At 49.1% G+C, this 15,884-nt stretch overlaps 1 protein-coding gene across 1 annotated transcript in view; it reads right to left on the bottom strand.

Annotated features, from left to right (window-relative positions):
- The window catches only part of Habp2 (hyaluronan binding protein 2), a 32,032-nt gene extending 21,102 nt beyond the window's left edge, over positions 1 to 10,930 (bottom strand). The window contains exons 1-2 of the mRNA XM_055630035.1: positions 10,779 to 10,930; positions 748 to 784 (exon numbers count right to left, since the gene is read on the bottom strand). Of these exons, the coding sequence (XP_055486010.1) occupies positions 748 to 784; positions 10,779 to 10,835 (94 nt within the window). The 5' untranslated portion in view covers positions 10,836 to 10,930. The remainder of the gene's footprint in view (positions 1 to 747; positions 785 to 10,778) is intronic.
- Positions 10,931 to 15,884: the final 4,954 nt, after the last annotated feature.

Raw genomic sequence — 15,884 nt, 5'->3', positions numbered from 1 at the left:
AGTCTGCTTTGATGCAATCATTTTGTGGGGTTGTGGTTGTTTTTGTTTCGTTTTGTTGTTTTGCTTTTTTGTTTTGAGACAGGGTCTCTTGTAGTCTAGGCCGGCCTCAAACTTGCTATGTAGGTGAAGCCTGCCAGGAACTTCTGATCCTCTCACGTCCATCTCCCCCATGTTGGGATTACAGGTGCACCCCACATGTCCAGTTTGAATGCCGTCTCAACACCGAGCCAATGCTAGACACGGTGTCTGTCTTAGGTCTACTTCTCAGTGCTGTGTGCCTTACTGTTAACCCGAGACTTCCTGTGGGTTTTCCAGGCACAGTAAGCCCAGCTACAGTAGTGGAGGCAGTGGTCAGGGCGGGGGGCATCCCTGGGGTAACGCATCCTGGCGCTGCCTGTCCAGGGTCTGTCTTGGCCTCCCTATGGGGAATGGGGTAATTAGGGTGGCCTCTTGCTCAGTCACATCGTTTCTCTCCTCAGTCGCTCATGGACAGGAGCCAGTTACTTCCCTCATCTAGGCCTCAGTGTCTTTCTCTGTGAAATCAGAGTGTTTAGCCACAGTTGAGGTTTCTCCTTTAGGTGGCTGAGACCTGCAACTCAAGGCTGTGCGGGTGTTATCCAGCTGCAGTGTTTCTGGACAGATCCTCAGAGGTTCCTGTGATGCCCTGGAACCAGCTGAGACACAAGGTCCCTTCAGTGCTTCTATGCTCTGGCTCTTGGCTGGAAGCTAGGGGGAGGGCACACTCACCTGGGTCTGGGGGCGCAATGATGGGCATCAGTGAGAACTGAAAAGAAAAACAACACAGTGAGTATCTGACAGAGCTGCTGGCACCTTCCCCAGATGCCAGAAATCCCTACTTCCCAGACACAGGTATGCTGGGAGTCTCGCTGAGGATGCTCCGTCTCCTGTGCACACATCTTGACCCTGCCACTCTGCAGACACATGTCTCTCACACACCTGTTGGAACACAGCATCCCTGGGATCTGCCCCAATATCAACTTGTCAGTTGCTCCCTGACCATGAATGGTGTGGTTGTATTCTGTTCCCATGACAACCCCATTCCCAGAGGAAAATACTTTAGATTCATGCTCAAGCCTAAGTGATTCTTGGGATGACTGCCCTGTAGATTGGGAATGGACAAATGTTTAAAACACTCTGGAGGTTCCCCAGTGTCCTTGGGATAAAATACAAACACCTGCCTTGACGTGCAACCCTCTTCCCATGCTCTTCCCTTCCGCTGCCTCTAGAGAGCAGCTGCCACAGCTGGCTGAACACAGGGCAAACCAAGCTCCTCCCACCCCAAGTCTGCATGGATGGTTCCCTCTACCCGACACCCTTTTCATGCTCTTGACAAGTCTCAGTACAGAGGCTCTGTCAGTACAGCGAGACCTCATCTCCAGTCATTTCTTCATGGTTGTGTGTGTGTGTACATATATGCATGCAAATGTGTGTATGTCCATATGTATGTGCATACACATATGTGCATGTATGTGTGCTATGTAGTGGAAGTGCCTCTCACTGCCACATGTGCCCCAGTGTGCAGGTGAACACATGTGGGCCATCTGCAGGCATGGGCACGGGTGTGCTTGTGTGCACACATGTGGAAGCCAAAGGCTTCTTTGTGTCATTCCTTAAAGGTCATTCTCTTTTTTTTTCTTTGACAGGGTCTCTGTGGGCTTGGAACTGGACAAGTGGGCTAGGATGGATGGCCAAAAAGGTCCAGTGATCTTTCCCCCTCAGCTCCTCTAAGCTGGGATTCCAAGCACACACTACCACACTCCACTTTTCACGTGGATGCTAGGGCTCAAATGTAGATCCTTGTGATAGCTCCCCATGATAGCTCCCCGCTCAGGCTGTAGTTTTCTGCTGAACCATCATGGGGACTGGGCACATGCTGTGTTAGACAGAGTGGAAAGAACAGGCCTAAATAAGGCATGGTGAGGACGCGGCATCAATAAACAGAAATGTAGCCTAAGGATGGAGCAGATCTCCACTCTACTGTCCAAACCACAGGACACCCTTCTGTATAACACCCTGCTTGATGCCACTGAAATGACAGTGCCCGAAGAGCAAGAAGACGGGGGCTAGCCTAGGCTAAGAGCAAGAAGACGGAGGGCTATCCTAGGCTAAGAAGTGGACAGGTCAGAGCAGTGTGTGACGCTGGGTTAGGGCACTGTTGAGGTCACTGGGGAATTTAAGTATAGATGCATTAGATAGGATCATGCTGTCACTGAGAGTGGATGGGGACATTTCGCTTCTGGGGGACAATGTCTTCAGAGTTGGGTTAGGGTGATGTCTGCTCTCCTTGAAAATGACAAAGAAACAAATAAAACAGATGTTGGGGAAAATGAGAACAAGTCTGGGATTGACAGAGACCAGGCTGGAAAGGAGACTTCTCTACTCTATGCTTCGCCTGTAAGTTTGATGAGTTAGATGAAGCCCAGAGAGAAAGGGGTAAAGGAAAGAAGGAAATGGTTTCTGTTCTCTGAGACTGCGCCTCTGTTTAATTACCCCATGGTGTCACAGCCCTGTTTTATAGGGAATGAGACAGGGGCACATACTTCTCTGGAGGAGGGTAAGGGGGACAAAAGGGTATTCTTAGGCCCAGGAAATGGGGAGCATCTGAGAGAGGTAGCGAGGTGCTACAAGAAAGGCTGGAAGTCCCTGGCGGAGTGTTGTCTCCTTCAACCTCACTCTAAGAACAGCCAGGGCCTGCACCCCTCCCTGATCTGTTGCCAGCCCTGAGCAGTGGCAGGACAGGAGAGACAGTCTTGTGCCAGAGTTAATTAAGAGTCTCAAATCTTGGCCACACAAAGAGCCTAACGGATAGCGGCTGCTGTGCTGCCTGCAGCCAGCAGGTGGCACACATGTCCTTCCTAGGCATGGTTGCAGAGGGAATCTACACTAGAGATAGCAGAGGCTTCGCAGCAGGGCTAGCTGGGCCCTTTGGACAGCCCTCCACCCCTTGCAATGACTGTGCACTCACATTAAGACCCCATTTCTACTTACAGAGAGGCTGTGGCGCCAGATGGAGGCAGCCCCACACCTGGCTGGCATCCTTCTATCCATAATTCTATTCTGCTTTTCCACAGACAGGGAGTAATAGAAGAGCCCCTACTCCTGGGGCTTGAGAATCCAAAGATGAAAATTAGAGGAAGGAGTGGTGTGTGTGTTGGGGGAGGGGGGAGTAGCCAAGGAACAAGTAAAAAAATGGAGTTCTCTGTTGAACCACTAAGCGCTGACAGTGAGTCAGGGACTGTGACAAGCGTGGCCCATACACATTGTCTTTCTTAGTCTCCAAAGCACTCAATCATTCCAATACTATAATTATCAATTTACCTGAAAGTGTTAACAGAGACTTGTAATGTGAGCACTCACTTTCCGTCAGAGTTCTTGTTCCCAGCCACCGTGGCAGAGGGGCGAGGGGCCCCAGCATGCCCACATTGCAGTGGAAGGGTGGAGACCACACTGGTTCGATGCTCTTGCTGTGGTAAATATTATGACCAAGGGCTGCGTGGGAGAAGAAAGAGCCGACTTGTGCTGCATGCCCCCTTTGCAGTCTGTCATTGCGGGAGCAGAGGCAGAAGCCATGGAAAGCGCTGCTCGCTGGCTCGCTCTCAGGCTCACATTCAGTTACTATGCTTTCCTGGATCATCTGCCCAACCGTGACACCGTCATGGTAAGCCAGGCCTCCCACATCAATCGACAATCCTCACAGGTGACTTTAGTTTTGTCAAGCTGACAGAAAGTGGCCAGCACAGAGGAGACAGAATCGCTCCTTGCTCTTGAAGAGGCACATTTGGAGTGAGGTGAAAGGACCAAAGCCCCTGTTATTGGGATATTTTATTACAGTTCTATCCAGAGGGGTCTAGGCCCAGGAAGTGGCAGTAGGAGCCACGTGGCCACAGTGGTAGCTGGGGAGAGCGTAAAAGGGCATCTCAGTTAGTCCACTGTGGTGAACACATCTCAAGAAACATCTTTGTCAATCGGAAGGAGTGCAAATCGCTGCCCAGCTCTCTCTCTGCTCCACTCCTGGTTTCAGTGGGATTTAAACAGCGCGTCTTTCTTTAAGGGCTGAGCATGACTGCCTCTCAAGAGAATCTATAGCCCTGGACTTAGAAACTCTACTCCAGCTCTAAATTCTGACGTCCTATTGACACACTCCCTGCTCTCGGTTCGTCTGGAATGATGTGTTCAGCTCGCAGGCCTGTCTTCGTTTCTCGAGGTCTGCTGTGCTGTTTCCCACTGATGCATCATCTCACGCTCACCCACCAGTGACTGTGAGGGTCCAGCTCCTCGCACCCTCAACACTTGTATTCATTACATTGACATCACTGTGGCCAATACTGCCAAGAGATCTAAAGGAGGAAGGTTTGGCCTTGCTCACTGGGTCAGGGGCACAGTCCATCAGGATGGCTGGTGCATCAGTAACTGTGGTGACATGATCTTGCCACACGGTTTGTTTGTATCCCAGGAGGAGCAGAGAGTGGAGATACTAGGGCAGGAGCAGTGCTGAACTATGACCTTTGATGGCTGCCTCTAGTGACCCATATCAACCAGCTAGAGCCCAAAATAGTATCACCACTTGGGACCAAGGGACCAAACTGAGCCAGCGGGCCTGGGGTGCACTTCACATCCAAACCGCACTTGTTGTTCTCCACTGGAGGAACCATAGCTGCTGGGACTGTTGAGAAGCGCTGTTGCTCTCTTCTTTACTCTCAAGGGATCTCAGCTCATCCTGAATGGGCTAGCGCTGCCTCAGTTGGTAGGCTCAGTGTGGCTGTGACTTCATGCTTAGGTAAGGCAGGAAAGGCTCTTGGGGAGTGGGTGCCCCAGAAGAAGGTCCTGGTGAGTAGTCTGTGCAAATGGCTTCGTTCCTGGAGACCTGGGGGAAGCGCTCTATGGGGGGATGGGGCTAGACTAGACTTCATTTACAAGTGAAGAGTCTGACACCAGGGAAGTGGCTTGTGGAAGACTTCCTGTGGGGCACTTCAGCTCAGGTCCCCTAGTTTTAGGTAACCTCTGTTCCTGGCTCAGAGTGACTCCAAGCAGTCCCCATGCTACAAGACCCAAAGTTGTCCCACTGGGCTCCCTGCCTAGCTCCCTGAGAATGGCTTCATGTGACAGCAGCAGGCAGAAGTGGGCAGGGCTGGGGCAGGGAGGAAGGGAGCGTCTCTGGAGTCACTTCCAGCTTGTCACTGGTTTCCACACTGCAGTGCAAAGCCACCCTGTGAAGAGCTGGGGCCTGTGGGATCCATGGGTGCAGCTGGGCCAGAGAGTGCATTTCAACCAGGGCCTGCTGACTCTGACCTTTGCCCTTATTTTTGTTATTTCTCTCTCTCTCTCTCTCTCTCTCTCTCTCTCTCTCTCTCTCTCTCTCTCGTGTGTGTGTGTGTGTGTGTGTGTGTGTGTGTGTGTGTGTGTATACATGAGTAGACATGTCTGCAGAGGCCAGAAGTTGACGTCAGATGTGGCTGAACCGCAGCCAGTTCTCTCAGGCCCAGGAAACTGGGGCTCATCTCTTTCCTGGGCAGCTACTGATTGTCTCCTTGCTTCGGCTTCCTCAGTTACAGGGAGTCCCTGGTTTGCAGAAATGGTTTTAGTCAGTCAAGTATTTGCTTAAAGACATGGATTCAGTTCCTAGGAACCCACACAGAAATTCAGGCATATTGTGTATGTGTGGTGGAAACAGGTGGGTCCCTGGAGCTTGCAGGCAGACAGCTTAGCTGAGTAGGAGAGCCCCAGATTTGGAGAGACCCTGTCTCAAAAATAAGGTGGAAGCGAGGTGTGGTAGCACATTTTAATTCTGGCATTTGGGAAGCAGAGGCAGGTAGACCTCTGATTTCTAGGCTAGCCTGGGCTACTTAGTGAGTTCCAGCTACCCAGGAGACCCTGTTTCAGAAAAGAAAAGAAAAAAAGACGGACCGTGACAGGAGATATCCCACACCAGCTCCTGCCTCCACATGCGTGCACACTCATGTACACATGTGCATGGGAACACAGAGAGAGACACACAAAAAAGCAATGAAAATAAGCAATTAAAGTAGAAACAAGTAATAAATAATAATAATAAATTAGGTAAAGGTGAATTTATTTAATACAAGTATTAAGAATCAGCTTAGGCTATAGTGGAATTTCTGAAGTGGATTCAGCTGTGACTGAAGTCTAATTACTTAGTTGCCTGGAAAGACTGATTATTTTGAGACAGGAAGTGAAGCCTGAAAGGAAGCTGCCAGGGTGAACCTGGCGGAAGCCTCAGGGGAAGCAGGACTCAGTGGCCATACTCTAGCCTGATACCCCGGTTCTACATCAAGCAGACCTGTGGTCTTTTGGTAGAGCCTGGTGTGACCACCCATGCCACCTTGGCTGCAAGCATAGAAATTGGCTTTGGGTAGATGAGTTTGAGTGCAGCTCGCTGGCCCTCCGTGGGTGCCATCTTGGACAGGCTGGCCTCATCTCTGTAGCTTGCTTCATTATCAATGATATCAGTGATGGCTGCCCTACCTCATAGGCTTGTCAGGAAGTTCAAACCACAAGACATATGTGGTCAAAGTCAATAAATAGACAGGAGGACTGCTGAGACATCAGTGCCAACGAGTCTATTTTATTGCTATTACTTTCCAATTGCTTGGTGCCCAGTGTGGGAGGGGCAGGCCCAGGAGAGGCCTCTCAACACAAGGTCTTCCAGGAACTCGTTTGTGGGGTCAGTCATAGGCATGTCACGTCAGTACCCCCCTCACCGTTTTTCCCTGGGATCTTTGCCAAACCCTAAGCCAAGAAACCTTGTTATATTAATTATGAAGAGAAAGCATGTTTTATTTAAAATCCCGGCTGCTGAGTTTTCTGCCACGCTGTTTCTCTATGACAGCAGAATTTCTTTTGCATTTAAGAAGCCCTAATGCATTGAGAATATAAATATATCTGTGCTTACATACACATGTGACTTCAGCGACCTGATTTCCCTAAATACCAGTGTACACTGCAAAGCTAATGAGTCGGACTCCTGCTTACAATCAAGTTTTTTCTTTTTCCCTCCTTAAATTTATGAGACATTGCAGTGGAATTCAATCTCTTCCTTTTTCCAGAAGTCTTTGCCTGGGTTGGAGAAGAGAGGACCCCTGGACATGAGAGAGACAGTATTCTGGGGTGTTGGGGTTTCACAAAGGGGGACTCCCGGGTTCTTCCCTGGGGTTCATGTGAATCTGAGTGCTGAGACTGGGCATCTGCTTACTCCAAACTGGCATTAATACTTCACTATCTGTGGTTTGAGCAAAAACTATACAATGTCTTTCTCCCATCTCTCTGTCTCCGCCTCTGTCTGTGTGTTTGTCCTCACCTCTCCCTCCCTCCCTTTCTTCCTTCCTCTCTCCCTCCTTCTCCCTCTCTCCCTGCCAATAAAATGATGAAGATATAGTTTGGTGATCCTTCAGACCGCCCTTCACAGTCCTCACAGAGGTGTGTGCTCACTGTTACCAGAATATGCAATTTTTATGAAACCTTGGAGATCTTATCTCCATTTGAGATGTTCTGCTTCTTAAATGCTGCCTGGCAACAAAGAGACAAAGAGAACGCACTGTGGGCTGACCTTCCCCATGACAAGCAAAACCAGGCTGTGAGCAGAAGAATGTACTCCAAGCTCCCAATTTGCAATCTCCTGTCTACACGGTCATTTCTGTGGTTCAGTGTCTAGGGAGAGTCAAGTACTACAGAGAAGTAAGCAAACAGGCATTTCAGCCATATGACCCTTTTGTGCAGGACAGGAGAAACCACCATCTTGGCTGAAGCAGGACAGTACTGACAAGCATTATTCTCTCATTCTGGAAGAGGTAAAATTTCATGGTGCTCAAGCCTAGGGCGCTCCCCAAACCCTCTCAGAATCAGTGCTGAAGGCAGTCCCTGGTCTGACTCTTGAGCAGTCTTTCTGTAAGGTGGGGGTCAGACAGACTCTGTCTCAGGCCTGGCACTCGAGAGTCTGGCGACTCCTGGAGAGCAGGAATACTGTCACACAGCTCTGCTGGGATGGACCCTCAGAATGATTTGAACACTAGGTATGCACAAACCAGTCTAGACCAGATGTGATGGCTTATGAGGAACTCCTGCAGTTCCCTGCCATGGTATCTGAGTGAGTTTCTAGGTAAAATCTCAGCAGAGGCCAGGGAGATGCTTACTAGGTAAAGGTGCTCGTTAGCAAGCCTGATGACATGAGCTCAATCCTCAGAACCCGCAGCAAGGAAGGAGATATCTGATCCCCACAGGATGTCCTTCAGTCCACACACACATGTTGAAGAAGATGATGATAAAATGCTTTGTAAAGGGCAGTCTCTGATGAGATGACCCTCTTGGGCGAGCGCTGATGCTAAGACCCTATTCTTTCAGCTGCAGAGGCACATGGAACCATCACCCTCTACCCTGCAAATGACCTTTGCCCCAGTAAGAACATGGCTCCTAATACCATACACACCAGGAGGTCTTGTGCTTAGGGACCCAGGCTACCTTCTAGCGGTATAAACTCTGTCATTTCCCAGCTAAGGGACTTGGGGTCATGCTGTCTAGTTCCCTATGTGTAAAATGGCAGCGGTCACAGGATCTATGACTTGGGCCCCTTTTGGCAGCGAACCAGTCCATAGCAAACTTAAGGGTTAGCACTGACTCGATTGTGTGCTGTCAGTTCATTAGTATTGTTGTATCGTTGATACAGGATGTGGCTGAGCAGGCCAAGCTGGCCTGTGTAGCTCATAAGATAGCCAAGACTGACCTGGAATTTACAATCCTCCTGCCTCAACCTCCTGAGTGCTAAGAGACAACTGGTTGTTATTTTTAGCTATGTATGTGGAAAAGGCCCCTCAGTCCATCAGACTATGTGGGTTTGTCCCCTGAAGCCTGAAACCCTCCCAAGTATCCAGCTTGGCTACTTTGCCCTAGACGCAGTGTGCCAGCCCATGGAACACAGAAAGACTTCCCAGCCACCTGTTTGGCACATATGGGTAAGAAAAAATTCGAAAGCTTCGAGGCCTCTCTTTGGGATTGACTACGCCCATTGCCCTCTTTTATCCACTGTTGACTTACAGTTATACTGATAACCCTAAAAATTCCCTGGATCTGACAAAACACATGCTGTGGGGGAGGGTTAGGGGCTCCTTTCGTGATCAAACAGATGGTGTCAACTCTTCCTGCCTGCAAACCTAAATGCCTCCCACTGGTGTTTTCTCTCGGCCTCGGGTAACTGCCACTGCCTTTTGGTACACCTGTGAGATAGCTGCTCTTTCTTAGCCTCTTCTTGAAGTGCCCACCAAGAAATTACAAGACTGATAGCCATCATAACTGCAGCCACCATACCCACCCACCTCATAATTCGGAAAAAAATTATTTTTAAAGAAGACACTTGGCAACTGAATCTGGGACTGAGGAAGGTGTCTGAGTTAAGTTAGTGGAATGAAAGGAGAGGCAAAACCATTCTTATGAACATGCTAATGAGCAAAGCTATAGTTTAATTTCATTCCCTCAGGAAACACCCCAAAAGAGAAATACAACTCAAAAGTGCTTAAGAAGTTGCTAGGTATGAGTGGTGTACACCTTTAATCCTAGCACTCAGCAGGCAGATCTCTGAGTTTAAGGCTAGCCTGGTCTACAAATTGAGTCCAGGACAGCCAGGACTACACAGAGAACCCCTGTCTTGAAAAAAAAAAGTTTACAATGACTCTCATCTTCTCCCTACTCTCTTCTGTGTTTCTTCATCAAAAGGGCTATTACACTCATTCTGGATGTTGTCATGTTATCCATGAACAGAGCTGACACTAGATTTGGCTAGTAAAGAGTTTGTCTAGCACACACTATAAAGATCTTGGTTTTTATCAGCTGCACCATAAAGAAAAACAAAAGCAAAAAGAGCCCACATTTATTGGAAGCCATACACACAACCTTTTGTCTCCATGACCTTTACCAAATGAGCAGTTGGTTGTTGGTGATTCCTTGGAGGCTCGAGAAAGATTATTATGGCCTATATTCCAAAGTTATGCTGAAACAAAATCAAGACTGCTACTGGATCCAAGGCTCAGCACTCAAGCCTCAGTCTATAGCTAGTATGGAGACACCATTGACAGCTTCGCCTCAAAGATGCACAGACTGGCAGCATCCCCAAAGGTCTCAGGCCCCTGGTCAAAGCCTTCTATAGCATTTCCCTTTCTGGCTCACCACAAACTCCCTTGGGCCCTGGCTCTCTTCCCTGCAGCATTGACTGAAAAAGAAGAACAAGTACCAAGCACAGGACCTCTCCTCAGATCTAAGGCAGCCAACTAAATCTTTTGCTGAGCCACCAGGGTATGCCCCTGAGGCCCAGAGCTGTGTGTGTGTGTGGGGGGGTCCTTTTCTTAGTCTCAGCCCAATGGCTGGGTAATCTGAGATGTGTGCGATGGCTGGGCCTTAGCTATTTTCCTAGGAACAGAGTGTGTAGCTTTCCACAACTCCTCAAAGGATTCTGTGGGGTGCATGCCAGATTTTACCCATACTTTAGAGTTCTGTGTGCCCTAGCCACCTCTGCTGGAACAAACTCACCAAGACTCTGCTATGAGAGGCTCGTGCCCTCCACATGCCACTGCAAGACTGGCTGCTCAGAAGTCTGTGGTATAGTCTGGAAGCTCTAGTAGCCAGGACACACTCAACAGGCAACAACCAGTCTTTCCCAGTTTCAGCTTTTCCTTGCTTCTAACCCAGATGGTTTGATTTTTTTTGTTAAAACCCTCCAAGTCTCTCAACTATAGAAATGTGAAGTGACTACTTACCCCAATGGATGACTTCCCCACCAGGGCAATTAGCAGCAGAACATGGAGCTTCAGCATCCTGACAAATATCCTTGCAGGTGAAGGCCTCTGGGTTGACTTTGCCTGCAATTTCTGTTCTTGTCTGTGCCTTTGGGGGTGGAGGCAGGGATGTCAGTCTCTGAGGATTCCGGAACAAATGAAGAGGATGCAAATTATTAACTAGGCATCAAATACTGTTTAATGTTTTGCAAACCAACTATCTTGATTAAACAAATGGTAACTTGGGGGTTGGGCAGAGTCAAGGGGTGCCTTGTCTTCTGTGGAAAAAAAGTCTCCAAAGATAGCGGCTAAAATAAAGAACCCCATGGCTTGTGGGTGCGGTAGGCGGTGGGGTGTTCAGCACTGTAGGTCTGATGGGTGACTGGGGTCTTTGCCATGGGACAAAGAGCTCCAGATCAGGCAAGAACCTCTGCCACTTCTGAGATTACTGATAGGTTTCTGATCTAATCTCAACCAGAACTAAGGCACGGCTGGGCCCTAATAACATCACACTTTATATTCATGAAAGCTAAATTAAAGAATGCCAAACTGCTATTGACAAACATTGATTCTGGGCCCTTTGAAGTACTGCCCATAGCAGCTTGTTGGCTTCAAAAGTTTTCTTTTAAACCTTGTTACATAAGGCTTTTTCTTTTTAATTATACCCCTTTTGTTGGAGACTTGCTTTGATCAGGGGGAGGAAAAACAACCATGGTACACATTTTGGGGACAGTTGTTCCCCGTGTTCCTTACGCAGCAGCACAGGTTTCAGGTAGGACTCCAGAGAGCGGCTGTTACCTGGGAAGGGTGGCTTCTTGTAGACTCAACTGATCTCAACAATAGTGGTGATCCCAAGCTCCCACCTGTCCACAATGATCGATGCACAGGCTCTAGGAATCCTCCAGCCTGATTCTTCAACGCAGGCTTGAAACTGTGCCAAACGATCTGTGGGCTGATGCCCCACCTCAGCTATCCCATGGGGCACATGCTCGCTCAGACAGCAGCTGCTGCTCCCTCGGGAAGCCAGTTACTCACCACAGTGGACCCTGCAAGCCCCATCCAGAAGCCTGAAGTCCAAGCCACTCATTAGGTGGGGTTTGCTCTGCAGACTTTTCCCAAGCCCATCATGAGGTACCTGAATTCTATCTCATCAGCGTTTGCTTCCTTTCTGCCCCCTTAGACATAATGCTCATGAGGCTGGGCATTCTGCCAGATGACCAGTGAGGCCCCAAGATAGTTGGACAGGGACATGAATAGGTGGACAATTGCCTCAATGAAGCAGCAGCTGGGTGTTTTCATATCAAGATATCTTAGACAGTAGAGGCAGCTCCATGTACAAACCAAACTGGGTGTGAAAAAGCCGAATTTTTTGAACTGTCAGCTCAATCCTGCTTGTTTATGAAAACAGAAATAGCCTTAAAATACTTATAAAGGTTTACTGGGAGCTGGTACTGGTGATCCAGGAATGAAGGAGGTGGCCGTCCATTTCACTCTTTGTGCGTGTGTGTGCGCACACGCACGCAGGCAGGTTTGTAGGTCAGAAGTAAACATCCGGCATCTTCCTTTAAAACTCTTCATGCTGTTTTCTGAGAAAGAGCCTCATTAAACCCAGACTTGCCATTTCAGCCAGACGGGCTGGCCAGCAAGGGTGTGGGATCCTCCCACTCATCTCTCCATGCTGAGGTTACAGGAGTGTGCCACTGTGCCTGGCTGTGCGTGTGGGTGCTGGGGACCCACATTCAGGACACTTCACCTCCTGAGCCACACACCCAGCCCCCAGGCTTCATTCTTAAGGGGCAGGCGGAGGTCGGAAAAGTCAATTAATTAACTTCAGTTGGTGTTAAGCATAAAAGATGGAGAACTAAGTGATGGCCTGGCACGGCAAAGACAGAAGGTTTGGGGAAACAGCGAGGTGAGCGTGGCAGTTCACTGGGTCACTGGGGAAGTTGGTGGTGGTCAGAGGCTGCAGGAGACACTGCCAGCATTCAGCCGTGAAGCTGGAGCATCTGCAGACAGCGGGGGATAAAGCTCTGACTCCCTGGGACCGGCATCTCAGTGTTCTCTCCTGACTCATGTACCAGTGAATCTCACTTGGTGGAGAGATGCCCAGGAAACAGAAGCTTCTCTTCCTGTGTCAAAAGGAAGTTGCCAGGACAGGTTTGCGTTTCATCTTTGTAGTCTCTATCAGGCAATCTTTCCTTTTTTAGTTTTTGTTTGTTTTTAAGGAGCAGTTTTTCACTTTTTGTAATAACCACAGGCCTCCAACACACTGTCTCTTATTTCCCCAAAGTTTTGTTATCATGATAATGTGAATTGAATTCATTTCTACACTACTCTTTCTAGAGAGAATTCTTCCGAAGACACTCATCCCTCTAGTTCCCTAGGCTGATGGTGTGACCTGTGCTGATGGTGTGGCCTGTGCTGAGCTGGGGAGTTGAAGCTGCAAGGCCTGAGAGCCCTTGGTGCTCTGTGGCAAGGACTCGGGTGTCACTGTTAGTCTGTGTCCCGGGGACGCTGAAAGCCAGGTTCTCATTTGTTGAATTACACCCCTCTGAATGGAGCCCTGTCCTGTGCAACAACTTTGGGGAAGCTGGCTTCCAGTGAGCTGCTCCCTCTGCCCCCAGGAAAGGCACCCTTGCAGAGTCCTGGCCAGCAGGTCCTTTCTGATGTGCCGGGGGCCCTGTTAACCGAAGCCACATGTGACTGAGTGGATATGACTCATGTTGCATTGTCTTCAAAGCCACAGCCTCCTTCCCACTGAACCTTCAATGTAGCCAGACCTTGTAGTCCAGTGTAGTCCAGTCCTTCGGCCACACCTACCATGTAGGGGCCAATCATCTGCTTTCTCAGAGCTTCGGTTTTCCCCCCACTTGTAAAATCAAAATGCAGTTCCCCTCCAATGTATTACTGAGAGGTGTCCAGGGGAGCGCAGGGCCAAGGACAGCTGCCTAGTGAAAGGGGGGGGACTGGCAGGGCAGGGTTGCAGACCATGCTGGCTGTGGCATCAAGACTTCCCATGGAATGGCCACCTTTTGAAGAAGGCCTCCATTCTTAACTGGCAACTTTTCTGAACCATCCATAGAGCATAACTATTTCAGGTTGTTTCTGGCCGCAGTTTCTACAGTGACTTCTCAGCCCCTCCAGAGTCAGAAGTGCAGCCAGGTTGATGCCAAGAAGGTAATTATGTTAGGTGCGACCGCGCAAACAATAGGGCCACAGCTTTCCCAGGGCTGGTGTAGGAGAATGAGGCTCACAGACAATGCACGGTGCCCTGGACAGGAAGGGACAGGCCTGGCCTGCTGTAACAAGCCCTTCTTCAAAGAGCTAACCCAGAAGGCATTTACCTTTCCTTCTTAGGACCACAGCTTTGTAGGGTAAAAGACAAAAACTCACTCAGCCACTCACCCTGTAAGCATTTGCTAAGCACTGACCTCAAGGCTGGGCAGTAACCTAGGGAAGAAGAAAGACAGTTATCGTGTTACGAAGACCCCCCAGTGGCTGGGCTGCAGACAGCTTCTTCACGCCATCCCCAGTAAGAGCTTAGGTGTAGGGCCCAACTCTGTCGTTATTCTCATAACCCCCTTGTTCTTACAGCTTCCTGTCTCCCCCAGTTTGCTTCCAGGAAGCCTCACCTGGGAAGCCCAGGGATACTAACTTTTCTCCACTCAGGGACCCTAGCCAGTTGGCGTTTTCAGATTTGTTACCTTCTGTTCTCTGGCCTGGAAGATGTGGGTGTGGCCAGAGCATGAGAAGACATCAGCATTTATCGCACAGCTTTACAGGGACATTTCCAAGCTTATGGAAGTCTTTCTCACTCCCATCCAAGGGATGTTGGCCCATTTTTCAGTTAAGTGAGGCCCAGAGAGGCTAAGCAGTTTGCTGAAGGTCATGTCGCTTGAGACAAAACCAGGATTCCAAGCCTTCAGGTTTCCAGGCAAATCTTCTTCTGGCACAGCACAGACTCTTGGGTGCTGGGGCGTTCTCCCCAGGAGCACTTGGGCAAAGTTTACCTGCTTTCCATCCAGTGCCTAGCTTTCCCTCTGACTGTTGCCTGTTGGGGTGGCCAGTCCCACCCAGAGTCCTTGTGGCAGTAGCACACTGTGGCCTTAGGTTGGGTACCCTGGGAGGCAGAGCTGCTGAGACTTGGGTGCAGAGGTTTGTTGGGGTGATACTTTAGGACTCTCACGCACTGGGGAAGAGTTGGGTTGCAACAGTCACAGTAGAGGTTTGTTCTCTGGAAAGTTGTGGAGCTAAGATACTCATCAGAAACATCCTACTTCGAATTGAGGAGTCAGGGCCTCTGTCCTGGGCTGCTTCCCCATTGGCTCTGAGCTAACCCATGGAAGGACTGGGACCATAGGACACTTCCTAGGGTACTTCTCAGTGAGGAACTCAGCTGAGTGGCTGGTGGACATCCTCTGGTGGCTGGAGGACAGGGTGTCTCAATGGTGAAGAAGGATCTGGTGGTACGATATAACAGCCTCTCAAACTAGGATCTGGACATCGATTCTGCATCTCTTAGGACAGGTGCCTGGGTGGGGAAGTCCAAATGTCTCAGTTGGTGTCATGGCTGCTCCTGTGTCAGCTTGACACACAAACTAGAGTTATCTGAATGGAGGGAACCTTAAGTGAGAAAATGCCTCTGTAAGATTCAGCTATAAGACATCTTCTTAATGAGTGACTGATGAGGGAAGTCAGCCCTTTGTGGGTCGTTTCACCCCTAGACTGATGGTTTGGGCACTATAACAAAGCAGGCTGGCTCCCCCCTCAGGGGCAGGTGATCAAAGAGTTTTATGTATAGTTGCAACTATGGTCTATTTAGATTCTTTGACATGCAGATACTCAGTTTGATCAGCACCATGTGGTGAAGAAGATGTTTTTATTGTTGTTGATTGTATATCTTTAGCTTCTTTACCAATAATCAAGTGGGCATAGGTGAATGAATTATGTCTGAATCTTCATTTTCATTCCATTGATCAGTGTGTCTGTTCTTTTACCAGCTCTTTGTATTTCTGTAGCTTGGAAGTAGAATTTGAAGTTGAAGAAAGAAAGAAAGAAAGAAAGAAAGAAAGAAAGAAAGAAAGAAAG

The sequence above is a fragment of the Psammomys obesus genome, unplaced genomic scaffold, assembly GCF_907164565.1.
Source record: "Psammomys obesus unplaced genomic scaffold, mPsaObe1.curated_primary_1811, whole genome shotgun sequence".
NCBI lineage: Eukaryota > Metazoa > Chordata > Mammalia > Rodentia > Muridae > Psammomys > Psammomys obesus.
The sequence above is the reverse complement of the archived record's forward strand: the minus strand, read 5'-3'. Positions and strand labels throughout refer to the sequence as shown.